The following is a 17301-nucleotide window of genomic DNA, read 5'->3' on the forward strand; positions in this document are numbered from 1 at the left end:
ACAACAGTCTTTGTCCCCAACAACTGACTAATCGGAGTGACTCACACGGTGAACGCCTGCCACTCCCTTGGCTCAGGTCAGAATTTTTCTTACCACACTTATCAAGTTGTCAGGGGGAGTGTTTGTTTTTTTATTTTGTATTTTGGTCCCTTAAAATCGGGAATCAACCGTAATGCTAGCTTTAACATGCGTGCATACTCTATCTGTTTGCTTCTAGGAAGAAATGTGCGGCTGTGTGACAGACACGTGAGTCAGACACTGAAGTGTTACTCTTGTCTGTTGTCGTGTGTATTTGTGTTTATATGCAGCGAGCCACAGGCATGTGGTAGTCAAGGTGTGTGAAAGTTTCATGAGGGCGTATGATGTAAAAACGCATGTTTGTGTCTGTTGACAGTTAATGGCTCTTTAAAGTGGAACCTGTTTGGCTGCTTCAGGTTGAGTATATGTCCACCTGACTGCTCTGTATATCCTCATTCTCACCCTTCAGTGGAAAGGAGCATGGACTGGTGACTCTGTGGGGAAACTTTACGACACGACTCCAACACCACAGCAGGCACATGCATGCTGAGGTAAGCTCAGTTTCTTAAATTTACTTTTCACTAGCAGGTTTCATGCGTCGTGGTGGTAGTGGGTTGCATTTCAGCTTTTCACCTGGCACCATTTCACCATATAACATTCAGTCTGTCTTCAGGTTTATTTTATTTTTGCAGCTAAACAAGCATCTTTTTTTCTTTTGAAAGGCATTACTTTTCTTTATGATATTAGTAAATCTTTCAATAAACCTCTCAAGAAAAAAAAAACCCCACAAAATGTTTTTTTTTTTTTGAAAGAACGTGTCTGGTCATCATTGTTCTGAATCTTGATGTTTTCACTTTTTTATAATTAGAAATTATACGTTATCTGAGGATTGTTAAATGCACTGTAGTTCATTCTTCTATTTGGGACTCAACAAAGGCATGTGCACTTTGGCTTACTTGTAAAATGTTTAATATGTAACTGAATAGTATATCAGTGGCGTCCTTTAATCAAATGCCATTTGAAGTTGTGCATGATACCTGCTAAATGCTGAAAGTTTCGTCTTTTCATGCTAGCGAAGGATAAAATTCTCATGAGGAGATGTTTGATTGGAGTTGTTCACATGTCTAATTGTTACCTTTTTGCTAATTTCTTTTCAATTTAAACATCATACAAACATAAATTATGTATATTATTGTACCTTAATATGATTTCACTTAAAGTGAAAAAGTGCCAACTATCATGTTGTTTTAACATTTTATGTATTTTAACAGTCCTGAGATAATTATTGACATGTCCATGTCATACCTGTTGCCTGATCACTCTTTATGTTGTTGCTGTTCAGCAATAGTACACTGAGGTTGCGGAGACATTTGTGTGGACATTTATTTCACATTTTCTATTAATGTGTGGAGTTATAAAAACCCATAGATCATACTGTGTTGGATTCACAGGAGGCCTTTCTGTGTTCTTGTGTCATTGTGTTAGGAAGCAGTGGGTGTGGCTGCTTGGGCTTTGTGTTCTTGCAAAAAGAAAACAACAGTCTTGAAAAACCTGTTCTAGGTTTTCCTTAATGATGAGCTAACAGTTTCAAAGCCATAGTTTGAATACCTGAAAGATGCATCTGCTGACCTGGGTGCCACTTCTCTAAGCACATACAGTACAGTACAGTATGTACAAAAATGGATACAGTCTTCCTCAAAGCCTTAAGATTTTTTACATTTAGTATGTATAGTAAAAATCTTTTAGAGGGGCTGAATTTATTCCATTTTAATGTTGTAGCTGCCTGGTTTAATGCTCTACTTTACTTTAAGGAAAACACATGAACAGTTTGCCATTTGTTTTACTTGCTCCCTTAATCTGTTAATCAAAGTCTGTTAACTGTAGATTATTTGTTCTTTTACAGGCTTAGTCAACCTGGATTTCTCAGTGCAATAGTGAGAAAACCACAAGAGTCATGGTATGAAACGTTTACATGTTGTTTTAATTCTTCCTAAAATGCTCATATATACAGAATTGAATAGTTTTGTTTTAAATTGTCTACTTTAGAGGAGTAATTCTTCTGTTCAGTTTACAAAAATGTTGCTTTTACTTGCAGCTTTCACATCGCAGGGGAAGAAGCCTCTCTGAAGCCCTGACCTTGGAGCAGTTAGAGGAGGGAGGGGTGGTCATTTCCAGTATCAACAATGACTCATCCGGCAAAGGACTAAAGGAAGGTATGATTCTTGACATGCTATTAAAACTTCTCTTCATATTGTTTTTGACTTTTTGAAAACAAGAAATAAAATAGTTGTTCCTAAAAAGAACACACCTTAAATTCAAGGAAACTATTGTACATTTAAGTGCTGTTTTACCACTATATATTAAATCGTTATAGGAAGCCTGATCTTCCAGGTCAGGGGTCGGCAACATGTGGCTCTTTAGTATTTATACTGCGGCTCCACGTGGTTTGGAAAGAAATTATAAGTATTTAACTGAAATGTATTTTATTTGTGTTCGTTCTTTTTTAACTTGTAGTTCTAAATTGGAAGATTATTGTGATCTTGAAATATAAAAATAAAATGATATGCTATTATTTTTTATTGCTCAAAATAAGCGTCACACTCGCGTAAACCATACCAGCAGGAATACCGTGCGTTTATGGAGACTTTCAACCCCAGGCAGGCCAATTATGGATCTTCGGATCCACATACGTATGTGAGCAGCTATTCTCCACCATGAGCTATGGTAAAAACAAACGCCGCTCACGCCTCAAAGATGACAGCTTACAGTCCTGCGTAAAGATGAAGTGACTTCGTACAGCCCTGATTTGCAGACGCTGTGCGCAGACGGTCTGGACCTGACGTCCCATTGTAAACATACAACGGCAGACCCGACGATGTTTGCATGTACATGCTTTTTGCTTTATTGACCACTTTTCACACATGGTTGCTGTACGCATACAGCCGGCTGTAGCTTTCCAGCTCACAGCCCGACACATACCAACACAACAGCAGAGAGAGCACAGACTTTAAACAGGCAAGGCTTGATTGTGGAAGCCGCTCAGGTACGTTCACCTCCCCTGCAGCGGCACTGCAGACTACGCCCTGCCACACACATTAACCACGTAAAATAAATATTTATGCAGATATTTTGCAAATATTTATTTTTCATTTTTGAGGCAGTTAAGTGATTTTTTTCCAATTATTTTTAAAATTCAGGTCAGGGCTCCGCTACAGGCTGCGAAATCCCAAAGGTGATATAAGGATGACGGCTCACTACAGTTTTTGTTTAGTATATGAATAATTTAAGTTCAGCTTTTTAATTCATTTAAAATAGACCTTCAACAAGGTGTCTTTCCTTTTTGATATATTTTTTAAAAGTTCTAAATGTGTTCATTACATAAATAAAATGTAATTTTCTCTGTAGCACTTCATGGATTTCATGACCAACACACTTTAGGTGTTTATACAAAGCATAAAGGTAAAAAACAATAACAGTGTTATCTTCATTGTAGATGTCAAAAAGTATTTGCGGCTCCCAGTGTTCTCTTTTCTTTGGAAACTGGGTCTAAATGGCTCTTTGGGTGTTAAAGGTTGCTGACCGCTGTTCTAGGTCAAGATCAGGCCATGTTTAAAGTACTAAAACTGCCCTTGAAGGATATACAGTATTATTTGCAGACAGTCAAGCATGTTCTCGAACAAGGTATTTTTTTGTGCAAGAACTTTATTTGTCTTTTTCAGGGGATGAAATTCTGGGGGCAACAATCAATTTTGATCAACTGTCCAAAGAAGAGGTGTTAAAAGTACTGAAGCTGATGGAGCCATTTGATGATAAAATTCAAGTCCTCACTCGAAGCAACCGGAGCAAGAGCCTTGACAATCTGGACCAGTGTATCAAGGGTCCTGAGGCTGTAGGTTAAATGCAGATAATATCAATTAAAAATAAAGGATTAGTAATTATATTAGTTTCAGTATGTTTATGCAACAGTGGAACACAGTTCACAATTGTTAAAATTTTCTGATGCAGATACATTTAATGCTGGATGCAAAAAAACAAAACAAGAGATTTTGGTACTCAAATTAAATAGTGATGATGATGATGACAATTGATAATTAATAATTATCTCCCACCTGTTATAACACAAACTCTCATATTATAGTTGCATTCCAATCACCAACTTCTCACTGTTTCTAGATGTTGACGGATTCCTACAGCAAACTGTACAACACCAAAATCAAGAAGTTTTTGATGGATGATGTACCCAGTGTTGAAGGGGGCTACGTGAATGGGGAGTTTACTGCCAAACCACCTGTACAAAGCTCATCCAAGGCCAACCAAAGAAATGACATGGGGCTGCCTCGCCTTGGAGTTGACTTTGGACTTCTGAAATCCAAGACTTTAATCACAGATGCTAATGCTGATTCAGACTCTTATGAGGGAAGCTTAACAGATGGCAGCAATCTGAATCTTCCACCGCTAGGTCTTGGCTTGAATGGGACTAATCTAAGTGAAGCTCAGGTTCCAAGATTCAAAATCGGTGCCAGATGTCCAGATCTAGACTTACCAGAAGATCCAAATGTCAGCACTACATCTTGTATGCAATTGCAAAATACTGACCACCCATCATTTGACAATGCAATGCGAAATCTTGAAAATCCTCAAATTGGACTTGAAGTTCCAGAAGTAGATGTAGGCCTAAAAGGTTCAAACATTACTACCCCTGAAATGGGGATAGACCTTGATGGCAGAAATTTCTGTGGTCCATCTGTTAATTCCAGCATTCCCAAAGTGGCCATTGAAGGAAGAAACCAGGAATTCAAAATGCCTACATTTAAACTGCCAGATCTGGGCCTCTCAGGATCTTCTTTTAGTGGTCCAGAATGTGACGTTAAGCATGAAGACACACCAGGGAAACTCAGTCTAAAGTATTCCAAGAGACTGAAAAACCCAGATCTAAATTTAGATGATTCTTCCAGTTATGTAAAATCACCCAAGCTTAGGCTGTCTGGGATATCACCTGATTCAGAGCAAGGAATGTTGGGTATTAATGTATCAAAACCAGATATCATTGGGACAGACACTGACATGCCTTTAGGTGAAATCAAGATGTCACACAAGAAACCAAGGATTTCTCTTAAATCTCCTGATTTAGATTTGGACGCTCAATCTGGCATGCTCAAAAGTGACGCTGATGTTAAAACACCTGACCTAAGATTGAAAACATCAAAACTAAAAGGTGGCATGTCTGCACCTGATGCAAACATTCCCAAAGCTGACCTTAAGGGTGAAAATTGGGCCACTGATGCTCCATCAGTTAGTATTAAAGGTTCATCTGGAAAATACAGGGCTCCAACGTTTAGAATGCCCAAATTTGACTTACCAGTCATTCAGGTTCCTGGTTTGAATGGAGACTTGGATGGACCCGATGGACAGCTTTCAGGTACACTACCTAAAGGGCCAAATTTAAAACTAAATGCACCTGACATAAATGTGCCAAATGTTGACCTCAAAGCACAAAAACTAAAAATTAATGCACCAAAAACCAACTTAGACTTTCCATCAGGCGATCTCAAAATGCCAGAACTTCATGGTCCAGATTGGGATGTTAATGCTCCTTCTGGGAAATTAAAAATGCCTAAATTTAATCTGTCAGGGACACTGCCTAAAGGACCAAATTTAGACCTGAACGCAGATCTGAATTCCCCAGATCTTAATCCAAAAGTTCCAAAGATAAAGGGTGGAATTGATGCCCCTGATTTGGACTTACCAGACATGGATCTGAAAGCTCCCAAATTAGATATGAACACTCCAGGTGTCAACATTGGCTCACCAAAAGGGAAGCTGAAATTCCCCAAAATGAAAATGCCTAAATTCAACCTTCCAAGCCTTAAAGGTCCTGGAATTGATGGCAACTTGGATGGTCCAGATGTGGACATAAATGCACCCAATGTCAACCTCAAAACTCCAAAAGCAGATCTTGATCTAGATATTTCTGGTCCATCTGGCAAGTTTAAAAAGCCAAACCTGCATCTGCCTGATTTGGGGTTTTCTGGTCCAAAGTTAGAAGGCCCTAACTTGGACCTTAAAACACCTGACCTAGATATCTCTGGTCCCAATTTCAGTGGTGGAATAAATGCACCTGACATAAACATGCCAAACATTGACCTCAAAGCCCCAAAGCTGAAAATGGATAAACCAAATGCCAACTTGGACTTGCCATCAGGTAAAGTTAAAATGCCAAAACTTGATGGTCCAGATTGGGATGTTAATGCTCCTTCTGGGAAATTAAAAATGCCTAAATTTAATCTGTCAGGGACCCTGCCTAAAGGACCAAATTTGGACCTAAACACAGATCTGAAGTCACCAGATCTCAATCTAAAAGCTCCAAAGATAAAGGGTGGAATTGATGCACCTGATTTGGACTTACCAGACATGGATCTTAAAGCTCCCAAATTAGATATGAACACTCCAGATGTCAACATTGGCTCACCAAAAGGGAAGCTGAAATTCCCCAAATTGAAAATGCCTAAATTCAACCTTCCAAGCCTTAAAGGTCCTGAAATTGATGGCAACTTGGAAGGTCCAAACATAAATACACCCAATGTCAACCTCAAAGGTCCTAAAGCGGATCTTGATCTAGATATTTCTGGTCCATCTGGTAAGTTTAAAAAGCCAAACCTGAATCTGCCTGATTTTGGGCTTTCTGGTCCAAAGTTAGAAGGCCCTAACTTGGACCTTAAAACACCTGACCTAGATATCTCTGGTCCCAATTTCAGTGGTGGAATAAATGCACCTGACATAAACATGCCAAACATTGACCTCAAAGCCCCAAAGCTGAAAATGGATAAACCAAATGCCAACTTGGACTTGCCATCAGGTAAAGTTAAAATGCCAAAACTTGATGGTCCAGATTGGGATGTTAATGCTCCTTCTGGGAAATTAAAAATGCCTAAATTTAATCTGTCAGGGACCCTGCCTAAAGGACCAAATTTGGACCTAAACACAGATCTGAAGTCACCAGATCTCAATCTAAAAGCTCCAAAGATAAAGGGTGGAATTGATGCACCTGATTTGGACTTACCAGACATGGATCTTAAAGCTCCCAAATTAGATATGAACACTCCAGATGTCAACATTGGCTCACCAAAAGGGAAGCTGAAATTCCCCAAATTGAAAATGCCTAAATTCAACCTTCCAAGCCTTAAAGGTCCTGAAATTGATGGCAACTTGGAAGGTCCAAACATAAATACACCCAATGTCAACCTCAAAGGTCCTAAAGCGGATCTTGATCTAGATATTTCTGGTCCATCTGGTAAGTTTAAAAAGCCAAACCTGAATCTGCCTGATTTGGGGTTTTCTGGTCCAAAGTTAGAAGGCCCTAACTTGGACCTTAAAACACCTGACCTAGATATCTCTGGTCCCAATTTCAGTGGTGGAATAAATGCACCTGACATAAACATGCCAAACATTGACCTCAAAGCCCCAAAGCTGAAAATGGATAAACCAAATGCCAACTTGGACTTGCCATCAGGTAAAGTTAAAATGCCAAAACTTGATGGTCCAGATTGGGATGTTAATGCTCCTTCTGGGAAATTAAAAATGCCTAAATTTAATCTGTCAGGGACCCTGCCTAAAGGACCAAATTTGGACCTAAACACAGATCTGAAGTCACCAGATCTCAATCTAAAAGCTCCAAAGATAAAGGGTGGAATTGATGCACCTGATTTGGACTTACCAGACATGGATCTTAAAGCTCCCAAATTAGATATGAACACTCCAGATGTCAACATTGGCTCACCAAAAGGGAAGCTGAAATTCCCCAAATTGAAAATGCCTAAATTCAACCTTCCAAGCCTTAAAGGTCCTGAAATTGATGGCAACTTGGAAGGTCCAAACATAAATACACCTAATGTCAACCTCAAAGGTCCTAAAGCGGATCTTGATCTAGATATTTCTGGTCCATCTGGTAAGTTTAAAAAGCCAAACCTGAATCTGCCTGATTTTGGGCTTTCTGGTCCAAAGTTAGAAGGCCCTAACTTGGACCTTAAAACACCTGACCTAGATATCTCTGGTCCCAATTTCAGTGGTGGAATAAATGCACCTGACATAAACATGCCAAACATTGACCTCAAAGCCCCAAAGCTGAAAATGGATAAACCAAATGCCAACTTGGACTTGCCATCAGGTAAAGTTAAAATGCCAAAACTTGATGGTCCAGATTGGGATGTTAATGCTCCTTCTGGGAAATTAAAAATGCCTAAATTTAATCTGTCAGGGACCCTGCCTAAAGGACCAAATTTGGACCTAAACACAGATCTGAAGTCACCAGATCTCAATCTAAAAGCTCCAAAGATAAAGGGTGGAATTGATGCACCTGATTTGGACTTACCAGACATGGATCTTAAAGCTCCCAAATTAGATATGAACACTCCAGATGTCAACATTGGCTCACCAAAAGGGAAGCTGAAATTCCCCAAATTGAAAATGCCTAAATTCAACCTTCCAAGCCTTAAAGGTCCTGAAATTGATGGCAACTTGGAAGGTCCAAACATAAATACACCCAATGTCAACCTCAAAGGTCCTAAAGCGGATCTTGATCTAGATATTTCTGGTCCATCTGGTAAGTTTAAAAAGCCAAACCTGAATCTGCCTGATTTTGGGCTTTCTGGTCCAAAGTTAGAAGGCCCTAACTTGGACCTTAAAACACCTGACCTAGATATCTCTGGTCCCAATTTCAGTGGTGGAATAAATGCACCTGACATAAACATGCCAAACATTGACCTCAAAGCCCCAAAGCTGAAAATGGATAAACCAAATGCCAACTTGGACTTGCCATCAGGTAAAGTTAAAATGCCAAAACTTGATGGTCCAGATTGGGATGTTAATGCTCCTTCTGGGAAATTAAAAATGCCTAAATTTAATCTGTCAGGGACCCTGCCTAAAGGACCAAATTTGGACCTAAACACAGATCTGAAGTCACCAGATCTCAATCTAAAAGCTCCAAAGATAAAGGGTGGAATTGATGCACCTGATTTGGACTTACCAGACATGGATCTTAAAGCTCCCAAATTAGATATGAACACTCCAGATGTCAACATTGGCTCACCAAAAGGGAAGCTGAAATTCCCCAAATTGAAAATGCCTAAATTCAACCTTCCAAGCCTTAAAGGTCCTGAAATTGATGGCAACTTGGAAGGTCCAAACATAAATACACCCAATGTCAACCTCAAAGGTCCTAAAGCAGATCTTGATCTAGATATTTCTGGTCCATCTGGTAAGTTTAAAAAGCCAAACCTGAATCTGCCTGATTTTGGGCTTTCTGGTCCAAAGTTAGAAGGCCCTAACTTGGACCTTAAAACACCTGACCTAGATATCTCTGGTCCCAATTTCAGTGGTGGAATAAATGCACCTGACATAAACATGCCAAACATTGACCTCAAAGCCCCAAAGCTGAAAATGGATAAACCAAATGCCAACTTGGACTTGCCATCAGGTAAAGTTAAAATGCCAAAACTTGATGGTCCAGATTGGGATGTTAATGCTCCTTCTGGGAAATTAAAAATGCCTAAATTTAATCTGTCAGGGACCCTGCCTAAAGGACCAAATTTGGATCTAAACACAGATCTGAAGTCACCAGATCTCAATCTAAAAGCTCCAAAGATAAAGGGTGGAATTGATGCACCTGATTTGGACTTACCAGACATGGATCTTAAAGCTCCCAAATTAGATATGAACACTCCAGATGTCAACATTGGCTCACCAAAAGGGAAGCTGAAATTCCCCAAATTGAAAATGCCTAAATTCAACCTTCCAAGCCTTAAAGGTCCTGAAATTGATGGCAACTTGGAAGGTCCAAACATAAATACACCTAATGTCAACCTCAAAGGTCCTAAAGCGGATCTTGATCTAGATATTTCTGGTCCATCTGGTAAGTTTAAAAAGCCAAACCTGAATCTGCCTGATTTTGGGCTTTCTGGTCCAAAGTTAGAAGGCCCTAACTTGGACCTTAAAACACCTGACCTAGATATCTCTGGTCCCAACCTCAGTGGTGGACTAAATGCACCTGACATAAACATGCCAAACATTGACCTCAAAGCCCCAAAGCTGAAAATGGATAAACCAAATGCCAACTTGGACTTGCCATCAGGTAAAGTTAAAATGCCAAAACTTGATGGTCCAGATTGGGATGTTAATGCTCCTTCTGGGAAATTAAAAATGCCTAAATTTAATCTGTCAGGGACCCTGCCTAAAGGACCAAATTTGGACCTAAACACAGATCTGAAGTCACCAGATCTCAATCTAAAAGCTCCAAAAATAAAGGGTGGAATTGATGCCCCTGATTTGGACTTACCAGACATGGATCTTAAAGCTCCCAAATTAGATATGAACACTCCAGATATCAACACTGGCACACCAAAAGGGAAGCTGAAAATGCCCAAACTGAAAATGTCTAAGAGTAATCTACCAAATCTTAAAGGACCTGAGTTTGATGGCACTTTTGATGGCTCCAACATTGACCTCAGGGCACCAAATGCCAATTTCAAAGGTTCCAAAATTGGCTTAGAAATGCCTGATGTTGATTTTGGTAGCCCATCAGGAAAGTTAACATCTCCAAATTTAAAATTACCTGATGTGGGATTTTCTCGACCAAAATTTGATGGGCCAGACTTTGAACAAAATTTGAAAGTCAAAGGTCCAAAAGTGAAAGGTGGACTTGATGCACCTAATCTACCTTCATCAAATATAGACTTTAAAGGTTCTAAAAATAGCTTTGAATTCCCTGATGTTGACTTTGGTAGCCCTTCAGGGAAATTTAAAACACCACATTTGGGATTTTCTGCACCAAAAACAGATCTCCCAAAGGTTGACCTCAATTCACCAGATGTCAGAGCTAAAGTACCAAAAGGCCCAAATTTGAAATTAAATTCAAATCTAAAAACTCCAGATCTGAATCTCAAAGCTCCAAAGATGAAAGGTGGACTTGATGTGACTAAGGTAGACTTACCAAACATGGATCTCAAAGCTCCCAACTTGGAAATGGACACTGCAGATGTTGACATTGGTTTGCCTGAGGCAACTTTAGATGTTACTGGTGCAAAAGGAAAATTTAAAATCCCAAGTTTAAATACACCAGATCTCAGTATCTCTGGACCACAGGCAAAAACACCACATATGAGACTTTCTGGACCTGGCGTTAGTATGTCAGATTTCAATTTACCTGATGCCAATTTTAAGAGTCCCAAGCTCAATACAAAACACCCTGATGTAGGGATTAATGGTAACATAGGACAACCTGGGATGGACTTTAATGGCCCTCAGTTAAGAGGCATAAGAGGTCCAGATGTTGACACAAATATTCCCTTAGGAAACATCCATGGCCCTCATGCTGATCTTAATTTAGACAGAAAATTGAAACAACCCTATTTCAAGCCGCCTCACTTTAGAAGCCCAGATTTACATCAAGCATCTGATATTGACTTTGGTGGAGCTTTGAGACCAACAAATCTTTATATGAATCCTCCAAATGCAAAACTGAATATGAAACAACCCCAGATGAAGGGACATATATCAAGCCCAAGGGTTAGTGCTCCAAACATGAACATGAACATGCCCAAAGTTGCAATGCACCCTCCACAGCAGCATCTGAGATCTCCAGGTCGTAGTATTGATGATCCTTCATTGTATTTTCGAACACCTTCACATAAACATCACACACAAGATATGTCAAATCTGACCATGAAACGTCCTGACCTGGACATAAATGGTGATATCAGACTTTGTAATACTGATAGAAGGTCCCATAGAACCAAAGTAAGATCCAGCTTCCCTGAAATGGATGGCGTTTTTGACCAACATATTGATTTAAATCATTCAGATCTCAATATTGACGACTTTACAGGAAAACATCATGTGCTTAGAGCTAGAGGTTCCAACCTTAATGTCCAGGCTCCACACAGCCATGGACACGCAATCTCCCCATCTGGAGTTAACACTGGCATGAGGGACCCCAGAAGAATCCCATCTGGCCATATCAGACACAATACACGTTTGCCACAATTTTCTCCAGATTCCAGAATGAGAGCATCTAACACTTCAGATGGATACTATGTGACTGTTTTTCCCAATCAAGCACGAAATCAAAAGATGCCAAATCGTAAATATAACACACTTGGAGGGCTTGACTTTCATCCAGGAAACTTGGACCTTGAAGTTCCCAATGAACATGACCTAAGAGGGTCAACGTTCTTTTTCTCCAACCTTGTATAGCTTGGACTTGTGTTTCCATTTTTAGTGTGCTTTTTGTACTGTAGTTATATGTTTTATGTGTGTGTGTGTGTATATATATATATATATATATATATATATATATATATATATATGTTGTTATATATATTGTGGCTTTGCAATGATGTTACCTAGATTACAGTGCAGTATTATTGCACTTATTTTATTAAATGTAGTAGAACTGCTTTTTGTATCATAAATGTTTTTATATTTTTTAACAGTTATTATTTACATTTTCTCTAACTATTATATTAAAGGAATAAAGGAAATATGTGGACTTGTGGGGTCCTATAGGGTACTTTTACAAGATTAAATGAATACATTTTCTTTAGATACTATATTTTTAAATACTATCAGTTGAATTGTACAGTATTAAAAAGTTGTGTATATATATTATCATTCTGGTTCTTGTGGATGTTCATTGTGTCTATTATACATGTGTATATACTGGAGTTTATTAAAAACAATTCTTATTTCAACCAAATTTTTGCTTCCAATATTTTAGAGTAATTATGGAACTAAGATCATTCTTTCATATTAAAGAATTCATGTTGTTACAATACTGTACAAAACAAGAATGGTGAACAGTATCTTAAAATCATCCTTAGTGACAAAAGGTCTTACAGAGTGAATTAGTTCAAACCAATGATCAGGTAGAGGAGTACAGGAGTCTGGTGAGGAAATTTGTCACATGGAGTCACACAAACCACCTGCAACTCAACACCTCAAAGACCAAGGAACTGGTTATGGGCTTCGGGAGGTCCAGACCAGGTCCACCCAGTTCAGATAGAGGGAGAGGAGGTGGTCAACACATACAAGTACCTCGGGCTGTGGGTGGGCAACAAATTGGACTGGTCATGCAACATGCAGCACCTGTATAAAAAAGGCCAAAGCAGACTGTACTTCCTCAGGAGACTGAGGCCTTTTAACATCTGCAGGAAGCTCCTGAGGATGTTTTACTAGTCGGTGGTTGCAGGAGTACTTTTCTATGCTGTGGTGAGCAGCACAGCAGAGAAGGACTCATCCAGGCTGGAAAAACTGATCAGGAAGGCTAACTCTGTGGTCGGCATGAAGCTGGACACTCTGGTGACAGTGGCAGAGAAAAGGACACTAAAGAAACTGCTGGACATTATGGACAATGCTGGGCATCCTCTGCACACTGTCGTAAATAATCAGAGGAGCCTATTCAGCAACAGGTTGCTTCTCCCAAAGTCAAGAACCAACAGACTTAAAAACTCCTTTGTCCCACACGCCATCAAACTGTTTAACTCCTCTCTGGAGGGGAGAGGGAGGGGAGACAGGAGGACAAAGGAGGGCGGGAACAGCTGAGCTGTAGTGCTTTTTTTCACTGTGCAATAGTTGCAGTATTTTTTCTTATTTTCTATATTTCTTATTTCTACATTTCTTCTTTTCTATATTTCTTATTCTATTTTTTCTTAGACTGTGCAATAATCACTGTGCAATCCGGTTGTTAAGTGATGACGTGACGAATCCTACTTCCGGGCCTAAAGTAGTCTGCGTTTAATATGGCTTTTGTGTTGTTAACATGTTTAATGTCTTGTATCTTCTGCTATTTAATCTCAAAAAGCTCCTAAAACAGTCAGTGATCACTGTTGACCTCCCTCGGCTTTTATTACCACTAATCATTTATTTAAGCTCAGTTTTTAAAACCTTAGGATGTAACTACAGCCCAGCCCATGCAGCAGTATATGAATGACTAACCTCATATTGTGGATGGATTATCTCAGTTGTTCTCCTGGCTGAAGTTTAGTCCTTTTACAGCATCCTGCCATGCGATTACATTTGTTTCTGACCACCGAGAACACTCACGTTAACTTTTATCGAGTGGAAAAAAAGTTAGCTTGTTTATATTATGCTAACATAGCTGTGTCGCTAGCGGTCACGTAGCACATCATTATATACCAGCTAGCCAAACTTCAGTAACCCTACAAACGTCACTGCTGTTTAGTTTTCTGTCTTCATTTATGTTGGAAGTGATAACAGAGCTGTACGTTTCAATTTGTTTCCAAAACCCCGCAGTCAGGATATGCTATATTAAGCTAGCGAGCTAACTTCCTGCTAACTTCTAACTCCGTTAAATGTCATTAATTCCGTTTTCATGGATGCCTGGATGTTAAACTCAATTGTTACACCTGGTAGAGCAGAACGCTGATCATTTTATTAAAGATGAAAGACCTGCAGCCGAGTTTAGGCCCAGACACGGCTAGTGACGTCAGACTTAACAACTGGATAGACTCACTCAAATGTGCAATCCTATTTATCCATATTATATATTCTGTATTTATATATGTGTATATGTGTATGTATGGTATATTTCTGCTTATATCCGTACTCTCATTCCCATTTATTGTATCTATAACATGCAACTTCTGTCGGTGCTGTGCTGCTGGAAACTGAATTTCCCGGAGGAACCCACCCGAGGGATTAATAAAGTTTAATCTAATCTATCTCTAATCTAAACTGGTAATATGCATGGATGAAAGCGGTACAACAGACTGCTCACAGCTGTCTTTAATGCTAGGTGGAGACTGTCATGGTTTGGGGCTTCATTTCAGCCTCAAAATGACTGAAGTAGTGCCGGATCATCTTGACAGAGATGGAATAAAAGGCAGCCAGCAACTAAACAAGAACTTTGAATGTCCGTGAGGAAGCCTGGGGAACTAGGCCTGAAGAATACTTTAAAGAAATTACAAGAAGAATAATGTGTATTGAAGAATAATGTTATTCTTCAATACACTGAAAGTCAGAATAAGCAAAGTGTTATATATAAGCAAAGTTGCTCATAACAAATTCGGACTTTCGAGTTTCTTAGAACTGTACAAACAGTTTTTCCATGTTAGCACATCTTCCAATAAATCACTGTCCCCGTAAAGTAGTATTTTCCTAGCAGGAGCAGTACTTTGCACAGTACTGTAGCTGCAGCACTGATATATAGGCAGCAATTCAAGGTTACTCAAGTGTGAAAAACATCTTTGCGTGTTTGTGTGTTCATTGAGAAAATTTAAAGTATATTTCCAACATATTATCTTCATCATGTAAAACACTATTAGATATTTAATGTAAATGTAGGGTCTGTTTGATCTTTACCTTACAATAAAAAGCTCCTGTTATTGTGATGTGTTTCCTGTATTGTGTAAACTGAACTTCTTGCCAACTTAGATCAACTCTAAACAGTCTCACAGCAAACTTAAGCAGGAATCTCAATAAACCTATTATGTCATGTTTTGATGACACCTATATTGTTTCGGAACAATCTGGCCTTAAAAACAGGCAAGAATCAACAGAACACTTCTCTACTTCCAAAAAACAAAAACAGATACTAACAATGAATTTATACATTACCGGTCAAAAGTTTTAGAACAAATTTTCCTGTTATTTATTGCGATTCAAGTTGTTTATACTGTATTGTGCTGCAGAAAGTAATGTTGCTGTAAAAATGACAAGAAAAAGTTAATTAACAATGGAAGAGAGACAGACCATCATAACACTTAAAAATGTAGGTGTTTCCTACAGAGAAATTTCAAAGAAAGTCAAGGTGTCAGTAAGTACAGTTTCCTGTAACATCAAAAGGCACTCAGAAAGTGGTGTAAACTCTGACAGGAAGAGGTCTGTCAGACCCAAAGCTACAACTGAATCAAAGGTTTCTAAGAATTAACAGCTTGCATGATCAATGGCACAACTCAAGCTGAAAGAACAACTTAATAGTGTTCGTAGTGAGCAAGTCTCAGTTTCAATCGTGAAGAGAAAACTTCGACCTGTGTTGCGAAATCAGTTTCACCCCGGTTCTTTTTATTCCTCGGGCATCCAGAGACAGCACCGGAACTCTGTAGTCATTTTCACAAAACCTTTATTCATCTTCATTCATCTTCATTTAAGCATGCACTTCTAGAAGGGGAAATGTTCTTAAAAAGCTCAGGGTTTTAAGTGTTATATGTAACAAATCTCTTCTGTAAAACTCACACAGTTTGTTTGTCATATTTTCTCTCTCAGGTGTGAATGTCCACAGCATGCTGAAACATGAAGCCATCGTCCTCACTTTGGAACCGGTTAAGTGGCGCGATGAGCGTTACACGCCTCTCTACCCGTTTAAACTAACCTACTCTGACTTTCCTTAAAATAAATGACCTGTAATGTACTAACTGACTTAAGTGAGTCACATTTTCTTTGTTTTTATTTTTTGTAACAAGAAAGTCAATAATACATAACTTGAATGATAAAAAATTGAAAAGTTTAATAAAAGTATGTAAAAACAGCATGCAGAGTGTAATCATTAGCTGAATTTGTATGGAATGAGACCACTGGCCAAATCATTCCTGCTCTTCTAGCGAAGCGTTGAATATTCATGTTTGCTGCTACCAAAAGCCTCTTATGAAAGACTTCCTGAATCTTATTGACTGTTTTAATCTTGCTCACCCATGAGCGTGGACATACTTTGGCTCTAGTTTTATCTTGTGGTCTGCAGCTATGTGACATTCAAATTTGCAAGCTCAACTTTTCTAATCACATGCCTGTTATAATCCACATTTCGGCACCATGTCCTCCAGTTAAACCTCTTTTGCCTGTGCGTGATTTCCACATCATCGCTCCTGCTACTGCTAGACATTTCTCTGCTGTTTATCAGAATATTGGTGCCCCTTCCTTGGACAATTACTTCCTTAAGCCACATGCTGATCATCTGCTCACTTTGTTCAATGCTGCTTGTTCAAATGTGCTTGATTTGTTACTCCTTTTAAAAAAACTTAGTGTGCTAGACCTAAAACTGATCCCGGGTTAAACAATGTCACTCTGAAAGAAAATGGAAAAAATATAAACTCCAGATTTCCTTTGATATGTTAAGGGAAGCCCTGTAAAAAAGAAAGTATTTGTCAGATATCATCTCTAATAACAGCTACGGGCCCCGTGTCTTATTCAAGACCACTAATTTTGCAATCAACCCTCCACCCACCACACACTTACCAGGGTCTCCAGCCACCTGTGAAAACCTTTTACGTTTTTTTG

The 17301-nt window shown here is 39.0% G+C and overlaps 1 protein-coding gene across 1 annotated transcript; it reads left to right on the forward strand.

Moving 5' to 3' along the window:
- Positions 1–486: 486 nt before the first annotated feature.
- On the forward strand, positions 487–12414 carry LOC102794296 (uncharacterized). Its single transcript, XM_087841459.1, has 5 exons — positions 487–569; positions 1922–1975; positions 2114–2231; positions 3738–3907; positions 4192–12414. Exons 2-5 carry the CDS (start codon positions 1973–1975, stop codon positions 12262–12264), a joined length of 8364 nt encoding a protein of 2787 aa, XP_087697585.1. The 5' UTR covers positions 487–569; positions 1922–1972; the 3' UTR covers positions 12265–12414.
- The last annotated feature ends 4887 nt before the right edge of the window (positions 12415–17301 follow it).

The sequence above is a fragment of the Neolamprologus brichardi genome, chromosome 6, assembly GCF_056152115.1.
Source record: "Neolamprologus brichardi isolate AB-2024 chromosome 6, ASM5615211v1, whole genome shotgun sequence".
Classification (NCBI taxonomy): Eukaryota; Metazoa; Chordata; class Actinopteri; order Cichliformes; family Cichlidae; genus Neolamprologus; species Neolamprologus brichardi.

Coding starts and splice junctions, on each gene's coding strand:
- LOC102794296 (XM_087841459.1), top strand. Junction 2,232..3,737: donor CGGCAAAGGACTAAAGGAAG/GTATGATTCTTG, acceptor TGTCTTTTTCAG/GGGATGAAATTCTGGGGGCA. Junction 3,908..4,191: donor GTATCAAGGGTCCTGAGGCT/GTAGGTTAAATG, acceptor CACTGTTTCTAG/ATGTTGACGGATTCCTACAG.